This window comes from Populus trichocarpa, chromosome 2, assembly GCF_000002775.5.
Source record: "Populus trichocarpa isolate Nisqually-1 chromosome 2, P.trichocarpa_v4.1, whole genome shotgun sequence".
Taxonomy (NCBI): domain Eukaryota; kingdom Viridiplantae; phylum Streptophyta; class Magnoliopsida; order Malpighiales; family Salicaceae; genus Populus; species Populus trichocarpa.
Genome location: NC_037286.2, coordinates 2618736 through 2640813, shown reverse-complemented (window position 1 = coordinate 2640813; position 22078 = coordinate 2618736). Strand labels below are relative to the sequence as shown.

The following is a 22078-nucleotide window of genomic DNA, read 5'->3' as shown; positions in this document are numbered from 1 at the left end:
AGCATAAAACACCAGTGACTAGTCCACAAAATCTAACATAAAGAAGATGAATTTTGCCATTGTTAATGCAGATTATAAGTGATGGGAGGCTAGAGAGTTCCGACCTGTTCTAGAGTGGGCTGCAACTCATTATCTTTGACAAAGAGGAAAGAAAAGAGAGAAAAACAAATGGGAATGTACGTACGTACCTGCAACATATGGGCAATGTTGATTACAAATGCAATAGGAAGAATCTCTCCTTGGAGCAAAATGGTCGAGAGGATCACATCACTATGGTTAGGTAATCCCAAGGTCAAACTCCGATCTGGGCAAATTAATGCATTTAAGCCCATTGCAACCTGTTGTTTCTAGGGAAAAAAAAATTCATGTAATTCCTTTTTCTATATATGAATTAGACAAATACAAATTAACAAGACAATTCATTTAAGCAAAAGGAAGTTCATTAAATTTCATCCAATTGATAAACATCATTGTCATTCAATTTTGAAAGTGAAAGTATAGCAAGAGCAACAGGAGTCTTGCAATTTAAGCTTATATTGCTTCAGAAAGTTGGGATCAACCTGTCCAGGTGAATTATTCAGAAAGATGGAGTTTATAACGCTCAGTTGTTATTCCATTGATGATCTCAGAGATATATGTGTCACTAAAATCTTTGCATATGAAACTTTTATAGAGTGGAGGATGGCACTTGTCAACCAGATCTTTTGCGGGTTCGATACGGCTATCAGAAGAAGGAAAGATGCAGATGCCAACCGTTGTTCGTGCAACCTTTGAATTCGTGACCACCCTTTGATCGACACTCTTCAGCTTCCCATTACTTATAACCTGCATTAAAAACGGAAAATTCTTGATTTTAGATTTGAATTAAGGGTTCGTGTACAAATCAGTTAATTTGTATACGGATTAGTGATACATGGTGTTTTATGCTGGATACCACATACTTTTCTGATGGAAGCTAAAAGCAATAAGCTTTGGCAAAGAGCAGAAATGGGGATGTCCGTACCTGAAACACATAGCCAATGGTGATGACAAATGCAGTAGGAAGAGGATCAACAGCAAGCCATTTTCCGTCCTCGAGGACTTGAAGCCCTGGCACTTCTCCAGCTTGGAGCAAAATGGTAAAGAGGTTAACACTTAACATCACTATGTTTAGGCAATCCCAAGGTTAAACTCGGATCTGAGGATGGTGGATAGTGATTAATGCTCATCAATTGGACTTGGCTTAGGCCATTCCCATTAAAATATCTACTTTCAAGTCCTAACCCTTCGCAGATTAGATCCAATAGCAACAAGCTCAGTTTCCTAACCTCGACCGAATACGTCCCAGCCACTTCTCTGCATGATTGGAGGGTCAAAAAGATGAAAGAGGAGGATGATTTGAAAGACAATTGCAATCGCCTTAAACTCTTGCTTACAACGAAGGCCTAGGAAGAACAGAATTATATGCTTACCGCTATTGCGAAGGTTTTTCAGCCCAACACTGAAAGTGTTCCTCAAGAGGATGGCATTGGTGTCGCAAGTTGTCTCTCCAGTATTGTATCTTTTCCTGAAAATAGTCGATGCTTGTGGATAGTCTGCAACTTTGTTTCGGGTCATTAGAGCAGAACCTTTCTTTTTCGTTGGCAGGCAGTTGAAAGAACTCATTCACCACCTCTGAGACATCATGCATTATCTTCTCCGAGATCCCATGATTAATCAACCGTATTTTCATTTTTTTAGTTCGAAAGTATATCATTTGTCAGAAAAACTATATGTACTATTAGGATTTTCTGTTTTATCATGGACTCAAATTAAGAAACTGTTCTTGTAATCTTGGTGCATGTAAAGTTCTAAACATGTAATTCAGGTGAAGCAAAGAAAAAAGGAAAGGAGTAAAGATCAAAACCTGAAAGAATCCATGTTCTTGACTAGCCTTCACGATTTGATGAATGACTTTAAATCGATCACAATTAGTGAGAAGATCTCCTCCAAGATCGATTAACGGAATGGTGTCACATCAAGGAACCACACCATTGCCAGGTATGATTCCGGTGGCAAAATATTAGACTCGGGAACAGATTTAATGCTGTCTCACCAACCTGAAGTGAGCTTCTCCATTTCCTCAAACTAGTCCAGCATAATGAAATAGGAAGGTCAAAAAAACAAAATGCAAACCTCAAAGCCAACCACTTCCTAAACAAAACGTAATCAGCTGTTGACAATTAATGCTGTACTGATCGCCTGTCGGTGCTACTCTATATAATATACATACAATTTGATGCCACATAGGCTTACGGTATTAGGATCTTAAACTTTAATGCATAGAAAACCATGCAATCGAACATATATTATAGGCACAACTAATGTCCTGGGAGAGGAAGCTGCCCTTATCCTCGGCAGTTGACTCAAAAAGCTCAACCTGTATTCGGTACATCTAGTGAAGAGGCTACTGATCTTAGCATGTATTTAGGATTCCCCATTAAAGTTTGTATTGTAATCCAAATCTTATAGTATTAAGCACAACATAAATAACAATGCCAAATGCATTAATTTAGAACACGGAATAAACATTATTTGATAAAAATTTAAAATATTTTTTTATATTCTTAAATTGTATTGATATGCTAATATTAAAAATAAATTTAAAAAAAATATATATTATTTTAATATATTTCCGAGAAAAAACAATTTTAAAAGCAATCAATATCACAGTATCAAACATTACCTTATAAGAGCAAGCTAACCTACATTGAAATATTCATTCAATGAGAAATTATTAGGTAAAATTATAGGCTGCTGAATATTTAAATTTTGAACCTATCTCAACAGTACTGTTCACATAGTGGCTAATAGTGTTTTGTACATTAATTTGTTCTGTAATTCTCGGCCAAGTCACTTTCAAGAGTTAGGTGTAGGATTCGAAAGATAAGAACAGTCATGGAACATCTTCCAACTTGTGTTTTACTGCCTAGTAATGCAAAATTCCAGCAAAGCTGTCATTTTTGCAAACCTATATGCATTTTGGTTAAACCTTTACGTTTATTTTTAAGCTAAAAGACAACGGGAATATAGCAGAGCAGAACCTGACTCACTCAGTAGGCCATAAATAGCCGGATGAGATCCTCTCTTTGTTCACGACGGTATTATCTATGAGCATATAACTATCGTACATAGCTTGATTGACTGTGGAAAGGCTGGCATGGAGGATACCTTGTCGTAGTTTTAATTACTTGTACTTTGGGCATCACATTGCTTTGTGCATGGCCTACGAGTTTCCTCTTTCAATTACCATTCATTTGCCACCATTCAGTAGCATGTTGTCTTTTCCCCCCTTGTCTCCATTATTTCTAGACTTGAAAAGAAATTTGCAGGTCTATAATCTGATGCGAGATGTGGAGAATCTTAGCCATGAGTAAATTGTTACGACTTGGGGAGAAAAATCTGAAATAATTCAAAAACATATGGGAGAATTAAGTTGGATTTTTGTATTTTGATGAGAAGTTCTTGGTTTGCTTACAAGCGAACCAGCAAAACCCTTTGGCTGTCACTGAGCAAAATATATTGCTTTACCACATTTCACATGGCATCCACAACAACAACTACAAAGCAAGATATGAATTTAGTATTGACGCAAACATTGTGAAACAAGAAGTCATCCGTACACATTTCAACACCAGAAGAGAAAAGGCTAAAAGCTTCCAGTTGGGTGTATCTGAAATTTTGTAACTGTTCTTAAGATGTGCCCCCATCGTTCATCACTAACTGACTGGACCAATTATCTCTGTACCTTTAAGACTGAATCTTCCTCTATAATGAAATGATCAGCATGTTGTTTACCATCATGCAGTCACTGCCAGCATCACAAATCATAAGATTAACTTAACACCAACCTTGAGGCCATCTATTTTTAGGATCCCATCTAGGAAACCATCTCTTTCTCTTTGAATTTGAATTTGAACCCAAGGTAATAATATTCTCCTCCTCAGGAAACAAAAACTTCAACAGAATTCCCTTATGTCTGCGACTTGGTGTTTGGGGGACTTCATACTTAGGAGTGTAAGTCTGAGGCAAGTAATTGAAGTCGTCATTAGCCGGAAAGATCTCGTCACGAGTGCGAATGCTGTCGATCCTGAAGTATTTTTGCTCAAGTGATTCCTTCGGTATGTTCCTTGCTAACAAAGGAGAAGCACCATCCCAGTTTTTGGAACCCAAAGAAGGGTGTTGAGGTGTTCTAAAGTTTAATGCTTCTCTCTGCCTCATCCCTGCTCTCACTAATCTCACTTTTACTATCTTTCTGTTCTTTGCAGTGGTATCTTTGGTATCTGGTTCTTGTAGATTTATAGGGGAGAAAACCCCCAAGCATTAATCGGATTCTTCCTTGAAGTTGTAAAGCTTCATTGTAATACTCATTTTAAACAATTAACAGGTGAGAGTGATAGGTGGGTAGCATTGTAAGGATGTCCATATCACCCTTGTACTAACACACCGGCTCGCCATATGAATTACGCCCTAGACAGCCTTTTATTTTTCACTACAAGCACTCATCTCCTGCAATCTGATAGAATTCAGTACACACTTCAGCACAAAAGGGCTATAACTAATTATTACCATTGTCTATTAGCCATACTCCTTCACGCTAAGAGTCATAAGGAAGAAGGGCGGGGATGGTAACTTAGGTCTTTAGTAGGCCAGAGAGAAGTTGACAAAATTAAGGAGACGGCTGCTACAAGAAGTTGTCGATGCAAACATATTCAGACCATTTTCAATTGACAAAAGATGTTCATAGGCCAACAAAATTAAATCAGAAAAGCTAATTTTAGACTCCTAGTTGTCAGCTCTTCTTTAAAGCTAACTTGAGAATCCTAGTTGTTTGCTCTTCTTTATTCTATGATCTGTTGGTATCTGTTTACTTGACAGGCCATTTCTATTATTTTCTGATAGTGTTTCAAGAGCAAAACAAATTGACCGCAGCTATACACATACCAGGACTTGGATTTCAAGCATGGATTTAGTTTTAATCCCACAAAAAAAACAAAACGATACCATGCATTTATCAAGCCTTTTCTCTAACAAGTCTTCATTACAGCAAGGAAAGTTCAGAAGAACTAATCAAAAAATAAATATCCAAAAAACAAGAAACAAAGGAATATTTGGAGGTGTCTCGACTTGCTGATATGTGCCAAACATACCTCCAACTTGCTGATATGCTATACAAGTTTATTTCAGGCTCAAGCATATTCTATGTCTATCTCAAAAAGTGCAAAGCACATCTTTAATTAGATTGTTACCTTTCAAGAGCATCCACATGTGTCTTGTGAAAAAAATTAGGAATTGAATGCACGTTAGCTTAATCTGTTCAATTCTGAGCTTAGAATCTGATCTAAAAAGATTAATTCGAACTATTCTGAAAGTAACCAAAGATAGCTGGCTCTGGTACATAGGAAGTTCATGTTTGTCCACATCAGAAATGAGAAGCTGCTTTCATTGACGAATTCATTGAGCACATGTAGCTTCGGACTCAGAAATTTCAGGACCCACTTGTTATTACTGTAACGAGCACCTGTAGAATAATTAATTCGTGTCTTAAACGCAGAACAAGGATATTATCTTATTTTCTCAATCCCACTTCATTGTTGTCAGTTTTCAGTGTTGGAATTTCATAAAGTAAATAATTCTTAAAAAATGTGCAAGCAAAAGCGGTATTATTCCATTCACATACACGAGTATAGATGCATTTTGTGCTACAAATATAAACAAGGAAACAAGGCAAAATATGTGGTTCTATACTCAAGAGCTATGGCAATTTTATATGCTTACTCGAGATTTATCCCACATCTTCTCATGATTTTGGTCCAAATTGGCTATTCGTTTCTCTACTTTCTTGCAGAAGCTGCCTTCAGTCATGGGATGAGCCCTCATGTCTTTGTTACTTATCGATATATTGTAGGCGGCTTAGTGATGTTTCCGCTTGCATATTTTCTTGAGAGGTACATTATACACATGTGTAAACATTCACCAAAAAAATGTATTGCAAAGCTATTAGCTATACAGTGGATACCAACTGATCTATTGTATGAAATTATGCTACCAAACGCATTTTGCCTGATATTATTTTCTTTTTTGCTTGCAGAAAAGTGAGGCCAAAGCTAACACTTGTGTTGTTTCTGGAGATATTTGTGCTTTCTCTTCTAGGGTGTGTAGGACAATCCTTATGCTTCAACATAGAGTAAAAACAATTGTTTTTTGAGAATAGAAAACTCACCAGTTTTCTCTTTTGATGAAAGCCAGGGCCAGCTTAACTGTTAACATTTACTTTGCAAGCTTGAGATACACTTCTCCTACCTACATTACATCAATGACCAATACCGTTCCCTCCATGACTTTTATAATTGCAATTATGCTCAGGTGGGACTTCAAAACCTGAAGAACAGAAATCTTCTTTGTTTTAATTTTGAGACTAAGACTGCATCTATTTCATGTAGGTTGGAGATTGTCAATTTAAGGAACCCTCGTGGAATAGCTAAAATTGTCGGAACCTTATTATCACTGGCTGGGGTCTTGACCATCACTTTATACAAAGGACCTGAGGTGCAAAGCTTGCAGGGTGCTCCAATCCATATCAAAAGTAATGCTTCTCAACAGAACTGGGTGAAGGGAACTATTCTGCTCGTTGTGAGTTGCATAACATGGTCTCTCTGGTTCATCATGCAGGTATAGAATTCCCCAACCTGATATTTCCTTTGGACTTACCTTTTAACATGAGGCTGATTCTCTACGCTAAAGTATCTTTGCCTTCAGAGATGCTAGAATCTATCAGTGCATGTGCATGTAAATGGATGCTGAATTTTCACCTGCTTTATAGGTTTTCTTTAATAAGATCAGAGATTGTGTACCTTGTAGGCATACACGTTGAAAAGGTATCCTGCACAATTATCACTGTCTGCATGGATAAACGGCTTCGCGGCAGCACAATCAGCTGTCTTCACTGTGTTCATGCAACATAAACCAGCAGCATGGTCCATCGGATCCAGCATCGTATTCTGGTCCATTATATATGCTGTAAGTACATCCATGAACAGCGCTACAGAAAATTAAACTGGTTTGTCAGAAATCATATTATTGACAATCAATTGCAGGGAGTCATTAGTTGTGGCTTGACAGTCTCCATTCAACTATGGTGCACAGAACAAAAAGGGCCAGTCTTTGTGACCATGTTTAGTCCCCTTGCAACTGTAATGGTCGCCATCCTGGCTTACTTTCTTTTTGGTGAAGAGTTGCACGCAGGCAGGTAAAATGAAATTTCATTTCGCAGTTATTAGTCAGTAATATAACCCAAAAAAGAACGACAAAAAGCAAGGGTGGATATTGTTCCTAATTTATCTGACTAAATCAGCATATTGGGAGGAGCTGTTGTTATTATCGGACTTTACATGCTGCTGTGGGGAAAAGAAAAGGATGGAGATCGAAACAAGTCCCAAAAACAATCTCTTTCCACTAATGACGAGGAAAAGTTAAGCCACTTAGCAGTGGAAAGTTCAGCAGGAAGAGACAATGAAACAGGACTTGAGAAATAAATCAAGAAGTGGGACCGGCACCAATGCATCCTACATTTCTCAGATCATGATATTGGAAATGAATGGCATAGCAACTAAATCAAAGCTCATATATTAAGCGCTTGTGAAGAATTAGTTTCGTATTGCTTTTGTAAAGGAAGCAAGGGGGCAAAAAATAACTAAAGGAGTCTTACCCTGCTTTTAACTTTATGGAGCAAGCATAATAAACGTTTGGTTAAACTACAAACTGTTTTGACCTAATTTTCTCACATAGCTTCCATATATGGACTCACCACCTGATATTACAGTCTGGATTCTGAAGCAATTTTAACATGCATACAATCCTGAACATACAGGTTATTCATTGTAATCATTTTCTGCAGCAATTAGCTAACAAGTTTTTCAATATTTCCAAGTGAGCTTTGATATCCCCAAACAGCTAGAAAAGCAAATCCTTGGTAGATGCCAAATTCTCCATCTGTTCTTAATCGGTTAACTTCTGCAGTTCCTTACTGCAATGGAGTTCTACAATTGTCACTGAAGTCGTCTCCGTAGTACTTTGTTAAATAGATGAGCTGCAAAAGGTATATTACACTTGCAGCTAGTAGAGAGAACATTGCAGTTGCAAAAAAAGGGGCTTTTCATTATCTTGCTATTTGGTCAGGAAATTAATCATTCACGGACATCTAAAATACCTGCACTTCTTTACAAAAATTGGCTAGCGTATCATAAATTAAGACATCCAGGAATAGCCAACAAAAGAGGTAGAATTTACACAGCGCACTCGATAAGTTCCTAACTATAATTTCAAAAGAATTAGCATTCTCTTTCTCAGTTGGCTTCTTCAAGTTGTGCACGTACAGTTTCTGGACTATACAGTTTGTTGATGCTGCAAACATAAGATTAGATTGCGACATTAGCAGCTTGAAAAGCTTCAGTTTTAACAATGTTTTATCATGCTCATTTTCTTTAAAAACCAATAATTGAATTTCAATGAAATTTCAACTGCCATTGGAAATTTCTCAAAACAGAGAAAGCATAAGCTGTTCATGAGGGCTTACCGAAAGAGCAAGTCCCCACTAGATGCCAACTTCTCAGAAATCCATTCAGGAACGAGTTCAAGCAACAAGTTTAGCTGCTCTTCAACTTCTCCTGCAAACAAAAGTCAGAATGATTTAGCTTAACATAGAGTTCTGAAATATATGTGATGGTTTTTGACAGGAAACCACTTGCTTACTTCTGTCAGCAATATCAGAGTGGCTTGCAATTATCTTGTGTATAAGCTCTTCTTTTGTGAGAACTGATTGTTTTATTGACTGAAACAAGAAATGAATCTTGTTGAAGAGCTTAGGAAGACAGGCAATCATTTGTCTCCGCCTCTTTGCTTGTGAGATTGCAGGATCTCGCTCTTCTTTAGCCTTCTGCTCTTTCTCTCGTATCTGCAGAAGGAAAAATGATTACAAACCAATCACAGCATTATATATCTCAATTGAAACGCAGATCTGCTATCATGGCTTTGTTTTTGGATAAATGAAGTTACTGGTTGTTAGTTGTTATGCTACCTGCCTGTTTTATTTATTTCCAACATATTGTATTCTCCCAGTATTAGATTCCCTGGTCATTTGGATAGTACAATTAGATGCCAAAAAGGTCATTATAGAACTGAGCTGACAATGGCATGACAAAAGCAAAAAATCACCAAGACTAAGCCACCTGATGTGACATCTTCAGCCGCCCTTTGTGTTAAGATAACATGATGATTGAAAGGGGACAATTTTTAATACATCATATTTTGTCTGATGAAGTTTTCCATGTTCAATTTTTGAAGCTTGAGAAATCTTATAAAAGCATATTGCTCATGCAGGACACTACTATGTTGTGACAGGTGTATGCCACCCTGGTGGTGCAAGAGGTGATAAAATGCCACATAACTAAGTATAACATTTTATAAATGAATTGAAGGCACAAGTATTGAGTCCAAGAAAACAGAAACAGAAGAGATCAATTTGAATAGCAGAACTAATTTATACAATCAATCAAAGATAACAGTTAAGATGTATCAATGACTTGTAACATTCACAGACCAACAAAGTGAAAGTAAATGAGAATTAAGGATGAGCCTACCGATTGCAGAAGACTCTCGGGAAGAATTTTCAAGATATTATCATCATCTGATACATCCTCTTTTTGTTCATCCTTAGCATGCTTCACCGGAGTTTCAAATATCAGTGACCTGCTGGGCGGACGCCTGACAAGCTTGTCTGGTGAGCTGAAAGAATCATCATCACATGAGCTCATACATCTTTTATGTGGATGCAAAGCAGGTGTGGTAGATATCAATGTAGCTGGAGTTGAAGCAAGTTTTGCAGGAGTTGACTGGACACTAGCCATCTTTATGGGAGAGTCAAATACTTCATTCATGGAATCTTTCTCTTTGCTTGGAGTTGCAGATGAAAAATTTTGGTCACAGGTTGGTTTCAAAGACACTTCGGCTGGGGATGGAGCAGAACAACTAATTTCCTCATTTAAGGAGATTTTGTTGGGGCATGGCTCGAAAGCTGAGGAAACTGGTTTTTGGAGGGCGTTTTCTGCTTCAACTTTTGTACCTTTCTGGGAGAAGCGCCTCTGGAAACTTTGGGGTAAAAGAGATGCCACTATTGGTTGCTCTTCTTCAACTGCTGTGGTTTCTTTCAGCAATGACAGGCGATTGAAAGGCTCCGGGAGCATTTCCTCTGGAATGTCATCACCCTGAAGCCATTGCAACGTATTACTAACACATTTAGACCCTGTTTGGGAACGCGGTTGAAAGCAAGTTTCCTAAAAATTTGAGTTTTTTTTCTTATAATATGTTTTTTATCATTGATATGCTGATTTTCAAAGGAGAAAAGCAATTTAAAAAATAACCACTACCAAACACCCTTTAAGAAGAATTTAGAAACAGAAGCACATTGAATCAAATAAGTGTTTTGTAAAGAAGCAAAAAAGTAACCTACAAATTCATTTTCATCAAACTCAAAGCAACTCTTAGCTAGTGTCAAATAATAAAGGTTGTCACTAAAATTCTAATCTGTGGTTTCCTTAGTACATTTAATCACACTATATTGCAATGGTTGAGCATACAGGAATAACAGAACCTAATCAAATGCCGCTTCCCAAACTGCAAAATCATACTTTATAACAACATAATCATAAATACATTAATCTTAAATTCAAACCAATGTATAGATAATTGATAGCATCCATTTTAAGCACTAATAACATAAACAGAAGCACAGTACCTGAGGATGGTCTCTGTAAAAATCTGCAAGCCTCGAGCGAAAAACCTTGCGTAAATATATGTTCTTACTTTCAGATTTCAACTTTCCATCATCACATTCAATTGCATCAGCATTGACAGTAACATGAAGTTCCGGCTTCATACAACTGGTTTGCTCGTTAAACCGAAGCACCCGCTTTATCTCAATTGCCTCCGGCATAATATATTTCAATTGAGCCAAATGCTTATGCGTAAACCTCCTACAAAAACACAATTAAAATTAAAACAATATAATTTTAAAATCAAATGAAAAATTCAAAACAGTACAATGATCAGCAGTACCTGTCAGTTAAAGACTCGATTTTGGGAGAAATATTAGAGAAAGTAGACATTGAGCCCTTCATACGCAGCAACCGTATCGAGCTATCCAAGTTATCAAAAAGCTCACCCAGCATTTCATACCTTTTCAAAATCAAGACATATAAATTAGCATAAATCACTGAGATTTTGTAAAAGAAATTCATAAAAAAATTGACCCCGAGTACTTACTTATCGGGGATTTTAGTGAGCCCGTTACGAGTCTGATTCTTCCTGGGCTTGTGTAGTTTACTGGTGGTGGTGGTGGAATCTTCAGGCCAAGACGCGATCTGTCTTCGGGCGGACTTGGATTGGCTGGTTCCAAGGTCTTGAGAGGCGATCTGACGGACTTCTTTTAGGGAGAGAGCGACGCGGCGGCTGCGGAGGCGGGGAGGGACTTGGGATGGCTGAGTTGGGGTTTGAGTGGCGATGGTTGGGTTTGAAGAAGGTTTAGATTTTGGGGTTGCAGCAGTTGATTCAGAATCTGGTTTGGGTCTTTTAGATTTCGAAGAAGGGATTGGAGAGTGTAGGGAGGAGGAGTTCATTGCTTCTGTGCTTCTTCTTGTTGATTTTGAGATCAAAAGGAGATTTGCTGGTTTGGAAGAGGCGGAGGAGGGCTGGTTCTTGGTAATTAGGGGTTTTTTTTGGCGGGAGTTGCTGAGGTGGAGCTTTGCCACGTCATATTCGCGCCAAGTTGGTCCGTTGCCTCCCGCGATTTTTCTTTCTTGTCTAGCTACATGCCGTTTGGTGTGGTAGTGGGAACGACGAGTCCCTTGGACTGGGGACGGTGAAAGACGAAAGCACCCTTCATTAGGACAGTCGTGATCAAACATTTAAGTTACACGTGTAATCTTGCTCTCTCCTTCGATTGACACGATGGATCAACGTTGTCGAGGGTCCAGTCCTCTCGCCGTCTTGCGTTGTATTTTCATGGGAGTAACGGGTATTGTGTTATGAGTGGTCAATTTTTTTAAAAAAAGTAATTGAATATATAAAATATTTTTTTATATTTTTTATATAAAAAAATTAAAAATATAAATTAAAAAACTTATTCATATATCTAATTAAATAAATTGATAATCATCTATATAAATATAAAAATTAATTATCAATAACTAAAAGATAAACTAAAAAAAATAAGAAATAAACATAGATCGATATATTTGATCTCGCAAACTAAAACATTTACATATTTATATCAATTGAGTTTATTATTAAAAACAATAAGAGATCATAGAAGAAACATATATGAAATTGAGTAAATAAAATAAAATGAAAAAAATATAAGGTCGAGCATAATATAAAAATTATTTTTAAATAACTATTTTTTTATGAAATAAATCTTATATGTATAAAATAAAACAAAAATTGTTCAAAAAATAAATACAAAACAAAATATTTTAAAAAAATAATATGTCCAAAAAAAGCCTGCAAAACTCGTGGTCTAAGTCATGAAATCGGGATAAGTTTATAGAAAATAAATTAAAGACAACTGCAAAATTAATTTTTTTAAAAAAACTTATATAGAATAATAAAATCATAAAATAAAACGAGGAAAGAAAGGATCTCTAACTATATTAAACTCTTAATACTCATGACCCGTGTCATTATATCAGAAACACGATAAAAAAAAAACCATGAAGCTCGATCAAGAATAAATAAAAGGCTAGAGGATGAAGCTAGAAAAAATGACACAAAAATTATAATTAAAAGAATGAAGGTAAAAAATAAAAATAAAAAAAATAAATTAAAGGGCATAAAAAAATTAAATTGGATGGTCAAGTTGAAAAAAAAACATTAATAAAAGGAAAAAAAAATCAACAGAACGAGGACTAAATTGAAAAAAATAAAACAACAGAAACTTTGATTAGATGATGAAATTGAAGACCAATCAAACTTGAATAAAAAAGCCAATAAAAAAAAACCAGAAATAAAAAAAACAGTGATTAAATTGGAAAAAAATAATACATGACAAATTATAATTTAATGACTAAATTGAAAACATCAAAAACTTTTATAGGAGGGCCAGTGATGAAAATAAGTAATAAAAATTACAATGATTGAAATTGAAAAATAAAAAGAAAATAGGACAAACGTGCATTTTCTTTGGATGAGGGAGAAAAGAAAAGGAAAGAAAAAAAATGATCATCGGTGACAAACCGACAATCACTCACGGTTACATGTCACATCATGAAGAAGAGAACACGGCGGCACTTTTAAGGACAAGGCTAAAGGCCAGGTTTGACCACAGGGTGGCGATGCACACGCCATCCAAAAAGTGCGGATGTCATTCACGTACTGGTACATACTAAGCATACATCAACAACTTTTTAAAATTAAAAATTAAAAATTCAACATAAAAATACTAAAACACCCCTCATAACCTTGAGAATTATAAATAAACCCGTGTGAAATGGCAAAAAAAACCCTAAATACACATCTTATTTTTTTTATCTTCTCCTAGAGCAAATACATATTTTTATTGTATCATGAGAAGGAAGAAACCAGAAAACCCTTTGTCCACAACTCTTTTTTTTTCTCTTACATTTGGAGCAAATAAGTACCTTTGTTGTTTTTAAGTATGTGAGAAGACGGAAAAAACCTTGGTCAACATCTCTTAAATTTGTTGATTTCGAGGGTAAAGGCATAATTTTACCATGCAAAAAATTAAAAAAATACTCAAATACCCCCAAATAATTTATTAATAATCAATGAGTTATTGAAAATGATAAAATTATCCCCAAGACCACCATTTTTTTCACCCGAAAGTAAAATAATATTTTTATTGTAGCAATCCAGGGTAAATTGTGTGCAATGCTAGGTGAAAAACTCACACATTATATATTTTGTTCAATATTTTTCTAGATTTTTTTCACTTTTTTTCTATTTTTTTTATCAATGATCTTTTAATTTTTTTTTAATCTTCTTACCACTTAATTATTCTCTCTTCTAGCATAATAGAAAAATTATTTTTTTATAACGTAAAATCACACTTAGTTATATTAATTATTTTTTCACAAGATAGAGATATATCTAGAGCCGACTTATGTTAGGTGTCACTTAAGTAGTGTCCTAAAAAATATTTTTAATATATTTTAAATAAAAATATTTTTAAAAATACACTACAATATAATACCAAACAAATAAATGAACATATGGGATTAACACGCCTGTTATAATTATTATTGTAACGTATTGAATTCAAACATTAAAGTTTAAATGCGTGACTTCCTTGAACATCTTGCGAAGTGGTAAACGTGCCGACATCCGGTGATGCCAAATTCTTAGCATATCGATTTGAAAATTATTTTTACTAGAAAAAATAAAAACAATATTTTTATGACATGTATTTTTATTCAGGAACGAGTTTTAAACATGTTAATACGTGGGCTATTATATATATATATATATATTAATTATCTTTCTAATCTTATTTACAATATAAATTTTAAATTTACTCTTATAAATTTTAGAATTACTGAAAATTTATATAATTATTAATTATTTGTAAAATTAATTAAGATACACTTAAATTAAGTTCATTCGATCAACAATATTAATCTAAAAAAAATTCTGTGAGCTGGCCACACATTGCAGGGTTAAGAAATATTGGTGTTGACCTAATTACCCCTATAAATCAACCTAATAACTCAACACCCACGTTTCTTTTTGGAGTCGGTTCTTGAGCCAGACAAGTATGGTTCTCAAATATCCCTTAAATATTTTATTTTTTATAAAGATCATCTCTGTGGTGCCTAAAATATCCCTAGTCGGCTAGTCCACAAGTAAAGGGGAAGTGCAAGTAGTTGCTGCCTTGGAAACTCGTCGTCCCCTCCAACCTCTTCAGTTCAACTCACGAAGGAGGTGTTTTTTTTATCTTGACGGTGACTGCTTCCTTTAACAACAGGCAAAGAAAGAGAGAGAAGAAGCCCAAAAAGCTTTTTAAATTCTTCTTCTTCTTCTTCTTCTCCTTCTCCTTCTTAGCAATAATAATAATAATTTAAATTAGAAGAAAACGAAACCCCAATTGAATTCCCTCAAGAAAGAAAAGAAGAGGAAAAAAAAAATCCCTCTTTCCTCCACGCAACCCAAACAAAACCCTCTCCCAAGCTACCTCTCTTTCTGCCGTTTCTTTCTTCTCCGAAATCTTCTCTTCTTGGCAAAACAAAATATTTCATTGCCCTCAATTTCTCCAACGATAATCTTAGCCCGCTACTTGTTTCTGATCTCAGTGCAGTTTCTTTTAGTCGGCGCCCCTGAATCCTCACTCTTTTTTCTTGATTCTTTCTTCCCTTCGGTTATATCGTTATTCTTTTCCGGGTTTCCAGGTAATTTCGTATCTTGTCGTATCTCTGATTAATTATTTTCTTACTTTTACGTGATGATAACATCGCACAACATGATTTCTTTTCTTTTTATTGATTTGAATGCTTTGTTTAATTTGTTAATCAATATGGGCAATTGGGATTAAGCTGTCCAAATTTAGCAAACTAGGTTTTGGACTCAATATAGTGATTATATGATCGAATAAATCTTGCCCACCTCCCTTTTTCAGTGAATTAACCAATTAATTTTGGTTTTTCCTTTCTGGGTTTTGCTCTCTGTGGTGTTTTCAGTTTAAAAGTTCGTGACTTGTTGTTTACAGATTGAATCGGAGGCTCCGTCAAAACCCAACTCATAGCCTTCACTGTTACATTGTTTGGCTTGATTTCAAGTGGTAAGTGATTCACTATTCTTACTCTCTTGCAAATATTTGATCTTAGATTAGGTTATAATTAATTTATTAAAGGGAGCAGCAGGGATAGCAAGAATAGTGCACTTGAATTTAAGTAGCTGTAAAAGCAAAACAATGCCTGTACAGAGAGAGATCATACAGGGAGTAGCAAAGTTCTTGTTTATATTGCGGGATTGGGTAAAAATTGATTGCATTTTAGGACTTTGGTAGATGAACAGGCAGATATTTGATCACAATGTTAAGAATAACATCTGGTTCTATTATTTTTTAAATTTTCTTTTACCCATTAATTAAAAGTGTTTGTTTCAGTGGTTCCTAATAGATTTAGGATACTCAAAATGTAAGAGTACCTCCAGAATGATGCTATAATTTGATTATGTTTCGACACATTCTTTGTCGTGTTCTCTTCATACTGATTAATATGGAGCACTGGTAATATTGGTGGTTAACAAGTCTGAAAATTTCTTCCATCACCCCCTTTCCTTCCTGAAGATTTTATTTTCATTTCTGAGTGGCATGTGATGAATGAGAAGTGGAAGATAATGTGGTTCTGTAAATGCTGTAGAAGTGGCATGTGATGAATGAGAAGTGGAAGATACTGTGGTTCTGTAAATGCTGTAGAAGTGGCATAGTTTGTCATGTAACTTCTTTAGTTTCTCAATTTTTTAATGTTAGCTGATTATTGTGGAAACAGGGGATTTTGCAAGCTAAACATAGTTTGCTATAGAAGGCATGACTAGTCTGATCCTTTTTATTTTTATTTTTCAGAGCTTTGCCTTAACCTTTTATGTGGTTTGGGGAATGGACTGGATCCTTTTGCCTATAGTAAGTGTTTGTGAATGATGTTCAGTGGGCAAAAGTTTAATGCTCTGAGCATATTCAAGTGGAAATGGCGTGGTGAATCATCTTTGACAACTAGCTTGCTTGACGATGTTCCACCAGAGATTGAATTGTCAGATTATAGAAGGGTACCAAGTCCTGGTAGCGAGAGCCCTTCTGGGCTCCTTAATGGCGAGAGCTTGAATGTGGAACCAATTGCTGATTTGGACCTTTTCTTTGAAAGACTCTACAATTACTATTGTGAGAAAGGGCTCTGGTGTATTATTATAAAGTGGATAGTTGAGCTTTTTAGCCTGGGTTTCACCATTGGTTTCTCGGGATTTTTCTTATTATATGTTGATTGGAATGGTCTTCGTAATGCTAAGTGTGGGATGAATGCTGTAGAATCTGGAATCAAGCCCTGTGATCTTGCTAAAGAAGCTCTCCATCCTCACCCAGTAACCCCTCTAACGCTTTCAAAAGCTATCATTGTTGGTTATTTGGGGTTATTTTCTATATGTTGGATCTTCTGTTTCTTAAGGTTTTTTGCTCAATTGAAGGACATTCTTGGTATCCGGCACTTCTATTATAACAGGTGTGGCTGATCTTATCTGTATAAAATTTTGTCGGTGGCATTGCTTTTACTTCAGTACAAAGGTTTTCTTGTTTTTCAATTTTTTTTTGTATTTCAATAAGAGCAAAAGATGTTATGTTTTTGCAGTCTCCATGTCACAGACAATGAAATTCAAACCATGCCATGGGCTACAGTTCTTGAAAAGGTTGTTGAGTTGCAACACTCACAACAACTGTGTGTGGTTAAGGACCTTACTGCTCATGACGTGGTGATGCGATTGATGCGGAAGGAGAACTACTTGATTGGAATGCTCAACAAAGGAGTGCTTGCTTTTCCAATCTCCTCATGGATTCCAGGTGCTGGCCCAACTGTCAGGAATGGTTCAAATGGAATGCAGCATCACCTAATACTGACAAAACCCCTCGAGTGGACGTTAAATTGGTGCATATTACAGAGCATGTTTGATCGGTATGTTTAATTTCACACGATTACCTGTTTGAATGCTGATTATATTGCATTTTCTCATTAGAATGTACTTTTTCTGCAGAAACTTTTGTGTTAGGAGGGACTTCATTTATAATCCTAATGCATTAAAGAAAAGGCTTATGGTAGTTGGTCTTGCAATGGTTGTCCTTTCACCATTTCTTGTTATATTCATGCTGGTGTATCTCTTCCTAAGGCATGCTGAACAATTTTATAATCATCCAAGCACAGCATCATCTCGAAGATGGTCAAATTTGTCAAGGTGGACTTTTAGAGAATTCAATGAGGTACGAACTCACCATCTCTCTCCCTCACATTAAGTTCAAGCAAAACTTTTCATAGTTGATATGCCTGCGTTTGAAATGTTGGCAAGGATATCTGTTTGAGTACAATGTTTGAATGTGTTTTAGTAAGAAAGTTTGAATGTGTTCTTGTAATTTTTAATGCTTGCCTCTTATCATTGTAATAAACTAGAAAAGCCTCTTGATATGTTGAACTTATTTTGGTGGTTTTTTAATATTGCTTATAGTCCTAAGAGGATGTGTTTTTCTGACAACCCATTTTCCCATGTGTATGAAATAGAACTTGATTTATTTGATGGGATTTTAATGAACAGAAGCAAGATATTGTTGGGTGTTGTTAATTATTGTACGGATGAGGGCTATGCCTGTCTAAATTAATGTGTTTTTGGCATGTTAGATTGAGAGATTTGCTTCATCACAAGAAAATGTTCTATATGCCATTTTCTCGTGTAAGATGAGAGTTCATTTCCTTACTGTAGCTTTATTTCAATAAAAGAATGAGGGTAGTAATAATTTTTTATATTATTTCTCACACATAGATCTGCCTCCTTGAACTCATCTTCTATAATTAAGATGGTGTATATTTATGTTGCAGGTTGACCATTTGTTCAAGCATCGGATCAATAGCAGTGTGATGCATGCTTCAGAATATCTAAAGCAATTCCCCTCACCTATTATTTCAATCATCGCAAAATTCATCTCTTTTGTCTCTGGAGGCTTTGCTGCTATCCTGATCATCATTGCATTTCTGGAGGAATCTTTGCTAGAGGGCCATGTAATATACTCTCACTAATACTTATAAAAATATTAGATAATACAAAACTGGCAGTGATAATGGATGATAATATGTATTTTTCATAATATTGAATTTTAATTGTAATGCAGATATTTGGGCGCAACTTGTTTTGGTATGCTGCTGTTTTTGGAACTATAACAGCTATCAGCCGGGCTGCTGTTACAGATGAACTCCTGGTCCTTGATCAAGAAGGGGCTATGTCTATGGTTGTCCAACACACACACTACATGCCAAAAAAATGGCGAGGCAAAGAAAATACTGAGAGGGTCCGCATGGAGTTTGAAACCTTATTTCAGGTAATGCAGATGAAGTTCATGCATTTGTATGAAAGAGTGTTGACCAAATATACTTATACCACCCTTGATCACTTGTACCACCACTGAAAAACACCAAAATAAGTGATATTCACTGGGTCAAGAGCACCCCCTCGAGTAAAAGCTTCCATGGCCGGTTGACCAAAATGAGGATCCCAAATTGCATGAGCAATAGGTCTTTACATGCGAAGGGTCCTGCACCCATGTTTCAAAATTTCCTTGCCAAGCTGCATGAAACAGATTTCTAGAAGTCCACAAAAATTATTGTTAATTGCCCGAAATGAGAAGCAAAATATTCTAATAAAGATGTTCCTCCATAATATCATCATGACTCTCGAAGTCATGTGCGGAGCAATAGCAAACCAAATACGACGAGTAGCGGGGTCTTGAGCTAAACCTCAGAAATCTTAATGCCATAATGCCTTTCAAATCCTCCTTGCCATTATCTTACTGCAATAATTTTTGCTAAGAAGAACGCCCATGTTGTGGCAATTCCACCTAGAAGGTAATGAGTTACTCCTACAACACGACCTTGTATAATGCTCAAGGCTCTAGGCTGAGTAGCAAGAGCAACTTTTAATTTATTATGAGCCCAAATGATTGATTCAATAAGTTCTTGCTAATAACCACAACCGCTGAATAGAAACAATAAACTAAAAGCCCATACAAAGTGAGTGCCCAGGAAAAAAAGGCCATACGCAGATAATGAAGAACCATAAGACTGAATTACCTGGGATGCCTGTGCCCATAAGAAATAGCCCATAAGAAATAGCGGAGCCATCCATTAATAGTAATAGAACTCTGCGCAAAATTTCCTCCCGTGATATGAGTTACCGCCTTTTAACTGTTCTATGTGTTTTTTCCCCTGTCACTTATTTTAACTGTTCTATGTGTTTTTTCCCCTGTCACTTATTTTAACTGTTCTATGTGTTTTTTGTGATGCAGTATACTGGAATGATGTTACTTGAGGAGATGGCATCAATTTTCCTCACTCCATTCCTGCTTTTGTTTGTTGTCCCAAAGGTATCCATGTCATCTCTCAATAGACTGTGTATCTGGTTATTTTTATGACATATATTGGCTAATTTCGAGGTGGTGTGCTGTGATTTTTTGCAGCATGTGGATGGCATCTTACAGTTCATTGCTGATTTCACAGTGGATGTTGAAGGTGTTGGCCATGTTTGCAGGTGTGCACTTGTTCTTATGTTTGAAAATTTCGAGTTTATGTTGAGAAATTTGACACCAAACCATTTATTAGCTTTGTTTCTTTGCATTGAAATCATTCAAATCTTGACTTCTAATTGATCTTTCACAGTTTTAGTACTTTCAATTTTCAAAAGCATGGAAATAGCAATTATGGCTCTCCGTATAACATGCTTCGTTCCCAGAGAAGTTGCCAGGGGAAGATGGAGAAATCGTTTTTGAGGTATTATTGTAGAATTGTACCTGTAGATTCTTTCCGTTTCAATTTAAGCTCTTGAAGCCTTGTATTACTGTCCTTGTGCTTGCTTTACAAGCACAAAGAAGTCTTCTATATGTTCCTTAAGGAGAACAAGTCATTTTGGACATATAAATAATTGTTTTGTGTACTTGCCACTGTTATGTTCTATCTTGGAAAATGAAATAAACCATTGCAAGGTGCCTGCTCGTAATTTCGTTTTGTTTTAATTGTTCCCTTCGGTTGCTTCTCATCTTGCATCGTCTATTTTGCAGTTTTCAAAGTAGCTATCCTTCATGGGAACCCAACATTCACGGAAAGCAGTTCCTGTTAAATCTTAGAACTTTTAGGGATCAAAAGTTGCAAGGACAGGGAGTTAGACATGTGTACTCTCCTCGTAGAATGTGGCGAGGGAGCCCCAGTTATAGAGGCCCCGGTGATAGAAATATCCCTTTTTCAAGGGAAATGCCATTTAATACTCCCGGCTTTCAGCTGGGTTCTTTGTGGCTACTTGATATAGATCAGAGGAATCACCCATATCTTCTTGATTGTTATTATACTTCTCGACCTCATACTTCCACGGACAATACAAGAGATGCCACAGCAGTACCATTTGAAGCAGCTGAGCAACAACATTCAAGAGATTATTGGATGCCATCCAACTTGACACAAAATGAAGCACGGTATGATGAAGAGTTATGGGGTCACAATTACCAGGACAGATCAGTCTCTCATTTGGGGGCTTCTACGTCTGCCCCATTCTTCCAGGAAAGTGTGCTTCAACATCATGACTCCAGCAACCTTGCACATCCTACTAGGAGCCATTGGTGGGCTAGAAGTGGCCCGCGTGATGCACAGCCCCAAGCAAGTTTCCTCGAGCCTCCTGGTTTCCACCAAGCAAGTTTCCTCGAGCCTCCTGGTTTCCACCAAGCAAGTTTCCTTGAGCCTCCTGATTTCAACCGCTATGCTTCAGAAAATTATCATGATAATTTCTCAGAAAGAAGCTTGGAGGAGCAAGAGCAACACTTGGATTGGAGAAACTCTAACGGATTGTCCCGGACTACTTATTTGGATGATGACATTGACGCAGGAAGGAGTGTGAGTCTTCATTTTGACGACATTTATAGCAGACCGCCTGAAACGCCCCCTGCATTTCGAGATCCCCCAACCTTTTGACAAACAATTACCTCTCCATTTGTTTGAGAGGTTCTTGTTTTTAGATTTGTGGAATGCATATGGGTTTCCGAAGATGGACTGTGATTTCTTTTCTGTGTAAAAAGGAAACTATGTATTCTTTGTTGTATATAAGGTTCAGTACGAGGTTAGATTCTCAAGTAGGCCCCATCCCATTTTAGAAGGTAGCAGGCTCTAAAGTCACTGCAGCCCTTATGGAACTGTAAAAACATTTCCCATCTATTGATCTATTTCAAATCCTATTCTAATCAACTAGTTCATTTGATCATTTGTTTGCC

General features: G+C 36.3%; 4 protein-coding genes across 7 annotated transcripts; 2 read left to right on the top strand and 2 right to left on the bottom strand.

Annotated features, from left to right (window-relative positions):
- Window positions 1-443: 443 nt before the first annotated feature.
- LOC18096132 (2'-deoxymugineic-acid 2'-dioxygenase) lies at window positions 444-2147 on the bottom strand. Its single transcript, XM_052450819.1, has 3 exons — window positions 1452-2147; window positions 1004-1335; window positions 444-825 (listed from the first exon to the last, which is right to left on the bottom strand). Exons 2-3 carry the CDS (start codon window positions 1139-1141, stop codon window positions 574-576), a joined length of 390 nt encoding a protein of 129 aa, XP_052306779.1. The 5' UTR covers window positions 1142-1335; window positions 1452-2147; the 3' UTR covers window positions 444-573.
- A 3604-nt stretch (window positions 2148-5751) lies between these two features.
- LOC18096131 (WAT1-related protein At1g44800) lies at window positions 5752-7793 on the top strand. The gene is made up of 7 exons (XM_024594768.2): window positions 5752-5966; window positions 6110-6172; window positions 6268-6384; window positions 6462-6690; window positions 6880-7038; window positions 7116-7267; window positions 7373-7793. The coding sequence occupies exons 1-7, from the start codon at window positions 5776-5778 to the stop codon at window positions 7551-7553; spliced, it is 1092 nt and encodes a 363-aa protein (XP_024450536.1). The 5' UTR covers window positions 5752-5775; the 3' UTR covers window positions 7554-7793.
- Window positions 7794-8154: 361 nt separating this feature from the next.
- LOC7471978 (CDT1-like protein a, chloroplastic) lies at window positions 8155-11775 on the bottom strand. The gene is made up of 7 exons (XM_024594767.2): window positions 11338-11775; window positions 11131-11250; window positions 10811-11048; window positions 9657-10280; window positions 8770-8971; window positions 8594-8684; window positions 8155-8421 (listed from the first exon to the last, which is right to left on the bottom strand). The coding sequence occupies exons 1-7, from the start codon at window positions 11688-11690 to the stop codon at window positions 8364-8366; spliced, it is 1686 nt and encodes a 561-aa protein (XP_024450535.1). The 5' UTR covers window positions 11691-11775; the 3' UTR covers window positions 8155-8363.
- A 3138-nt stretch (window positions 11776-14913) lies between these two features.
- Window positions 14914-22068, top strand: LOC7471977 (autophagy-related protein 9). 4 transcript variants are annotated; one of them, XM_052450312.1, is made up of 12 exons: window positions 14914-15473; window positions 15791-15862; window positions 16649-17294; window positions 17421-17741; window positions 17821-18043; window positions 18654-18833; window positions 18944-19150; window positions 20114-20191; window positions 20285-20355; window positions 20484-20594; window positions 20882-21486; window positions 21520-22068. In XM_052450312.1, exons 3-12 carry the CDS (start codon window positions 16720-16722, stop codon window positions 21780-21782), a joined length of 2634 nt encoding a protein of 877 aa, XP_052306272.1. In that variant the 5' UTR covers window positions 14914-15473; window positions 15791-15862; window positions 16649-16719; the 3' UTR covers window positions 21783-22068. The 4 variants fall into 4 exon arrangements, with proteins under 4 accessions (XP_052306272.1, XP_002302054.4, XP_024452004.2 ...); XM_002302018.4 differs by having other exon boundaries at window positions 20882-22068; XM_024596235.2 differs by having other exon boundaries at window positions 14915-15473; window positions 15762-15862; window positions 20882-22068.
- Window positions 22069-22078: the final 10 nt, after the last annotated feature.

Coding starts and splice junctions, on each gene's coding strand:
- LOC18096132 (XM_052450819.1), bottom strand. CDS start 1,141: ATGTTAAGTGTTAACCTCTTTACCATTTTGCTCCAAGCTGGAGAAGTG. Junction 826..1,003: donor CCATTGGCTATGTGTTTCAG/GTACGGACATCC, acceptor TTTTTAATGCAG/GTTATAAGTAATGGGAAGCT.
- LOC18096131 (XM_024594768.2), top strand. CDS start 5,776: ATGGCAATTTTATATGCTTACTCGAGATTTATCCCACATCTTCTCATG. Junction 6,173..6,267: donor TTTGTGCTTTCTCTTCTAGG/GTGTGTAGGACA, acceptor GATGAAAGCCAG/GGCCAGCTTAACTGTTAACA. Junction 6,385..6,461: donor ATAATTGCAATTATGCTCAG/GTGGGACTTCAA, acceptor TATTTCATGTAG/GTTGGAGATTGTCAATTTAA.
- LOC7471977 (XM_024596236.2), top strand. CDS start 16,720: ATGATGTTCAGTGGGCAAAAGTTTAATGCTCTGAGCATATTCAAGTGG. Junction 18,834..18,943: donor AATCTTTGCTAGAGGGCCAT/GTAATATACTCT, acceptor ATTGTAATGCAG/ATATTTGGGCGCAACTTGTT. Junction 20,192..20,284: donor TTTTGTTTGTTGTCCCAAAG/GTATCCATGTCA, acceptor GATTTTTTGCAG/CATGTGGATGGCATCTTACA.
- LOC7471978 (XM_024594767.2), bottom strand. CDS start 11,690: ATGAACTCCTCCTCCCTACACTCTCCAATCCCTTCTTCGAAATCTAAA. Junction 10,281..10,810: donor TTTACAGAGACCATCCTCAG/GTACTGTGCTTC, acceptor CAATGGCTTCAG/GGTGATGACATTCCAGAGGA. Junction 8,972..9,656: donor CCGAGAGTCTTCTGCAATCG/GTAGGCTCATCC, acceptor TTCCTTCTGCAG/ATACGAGAGAAAGAGCAGAA.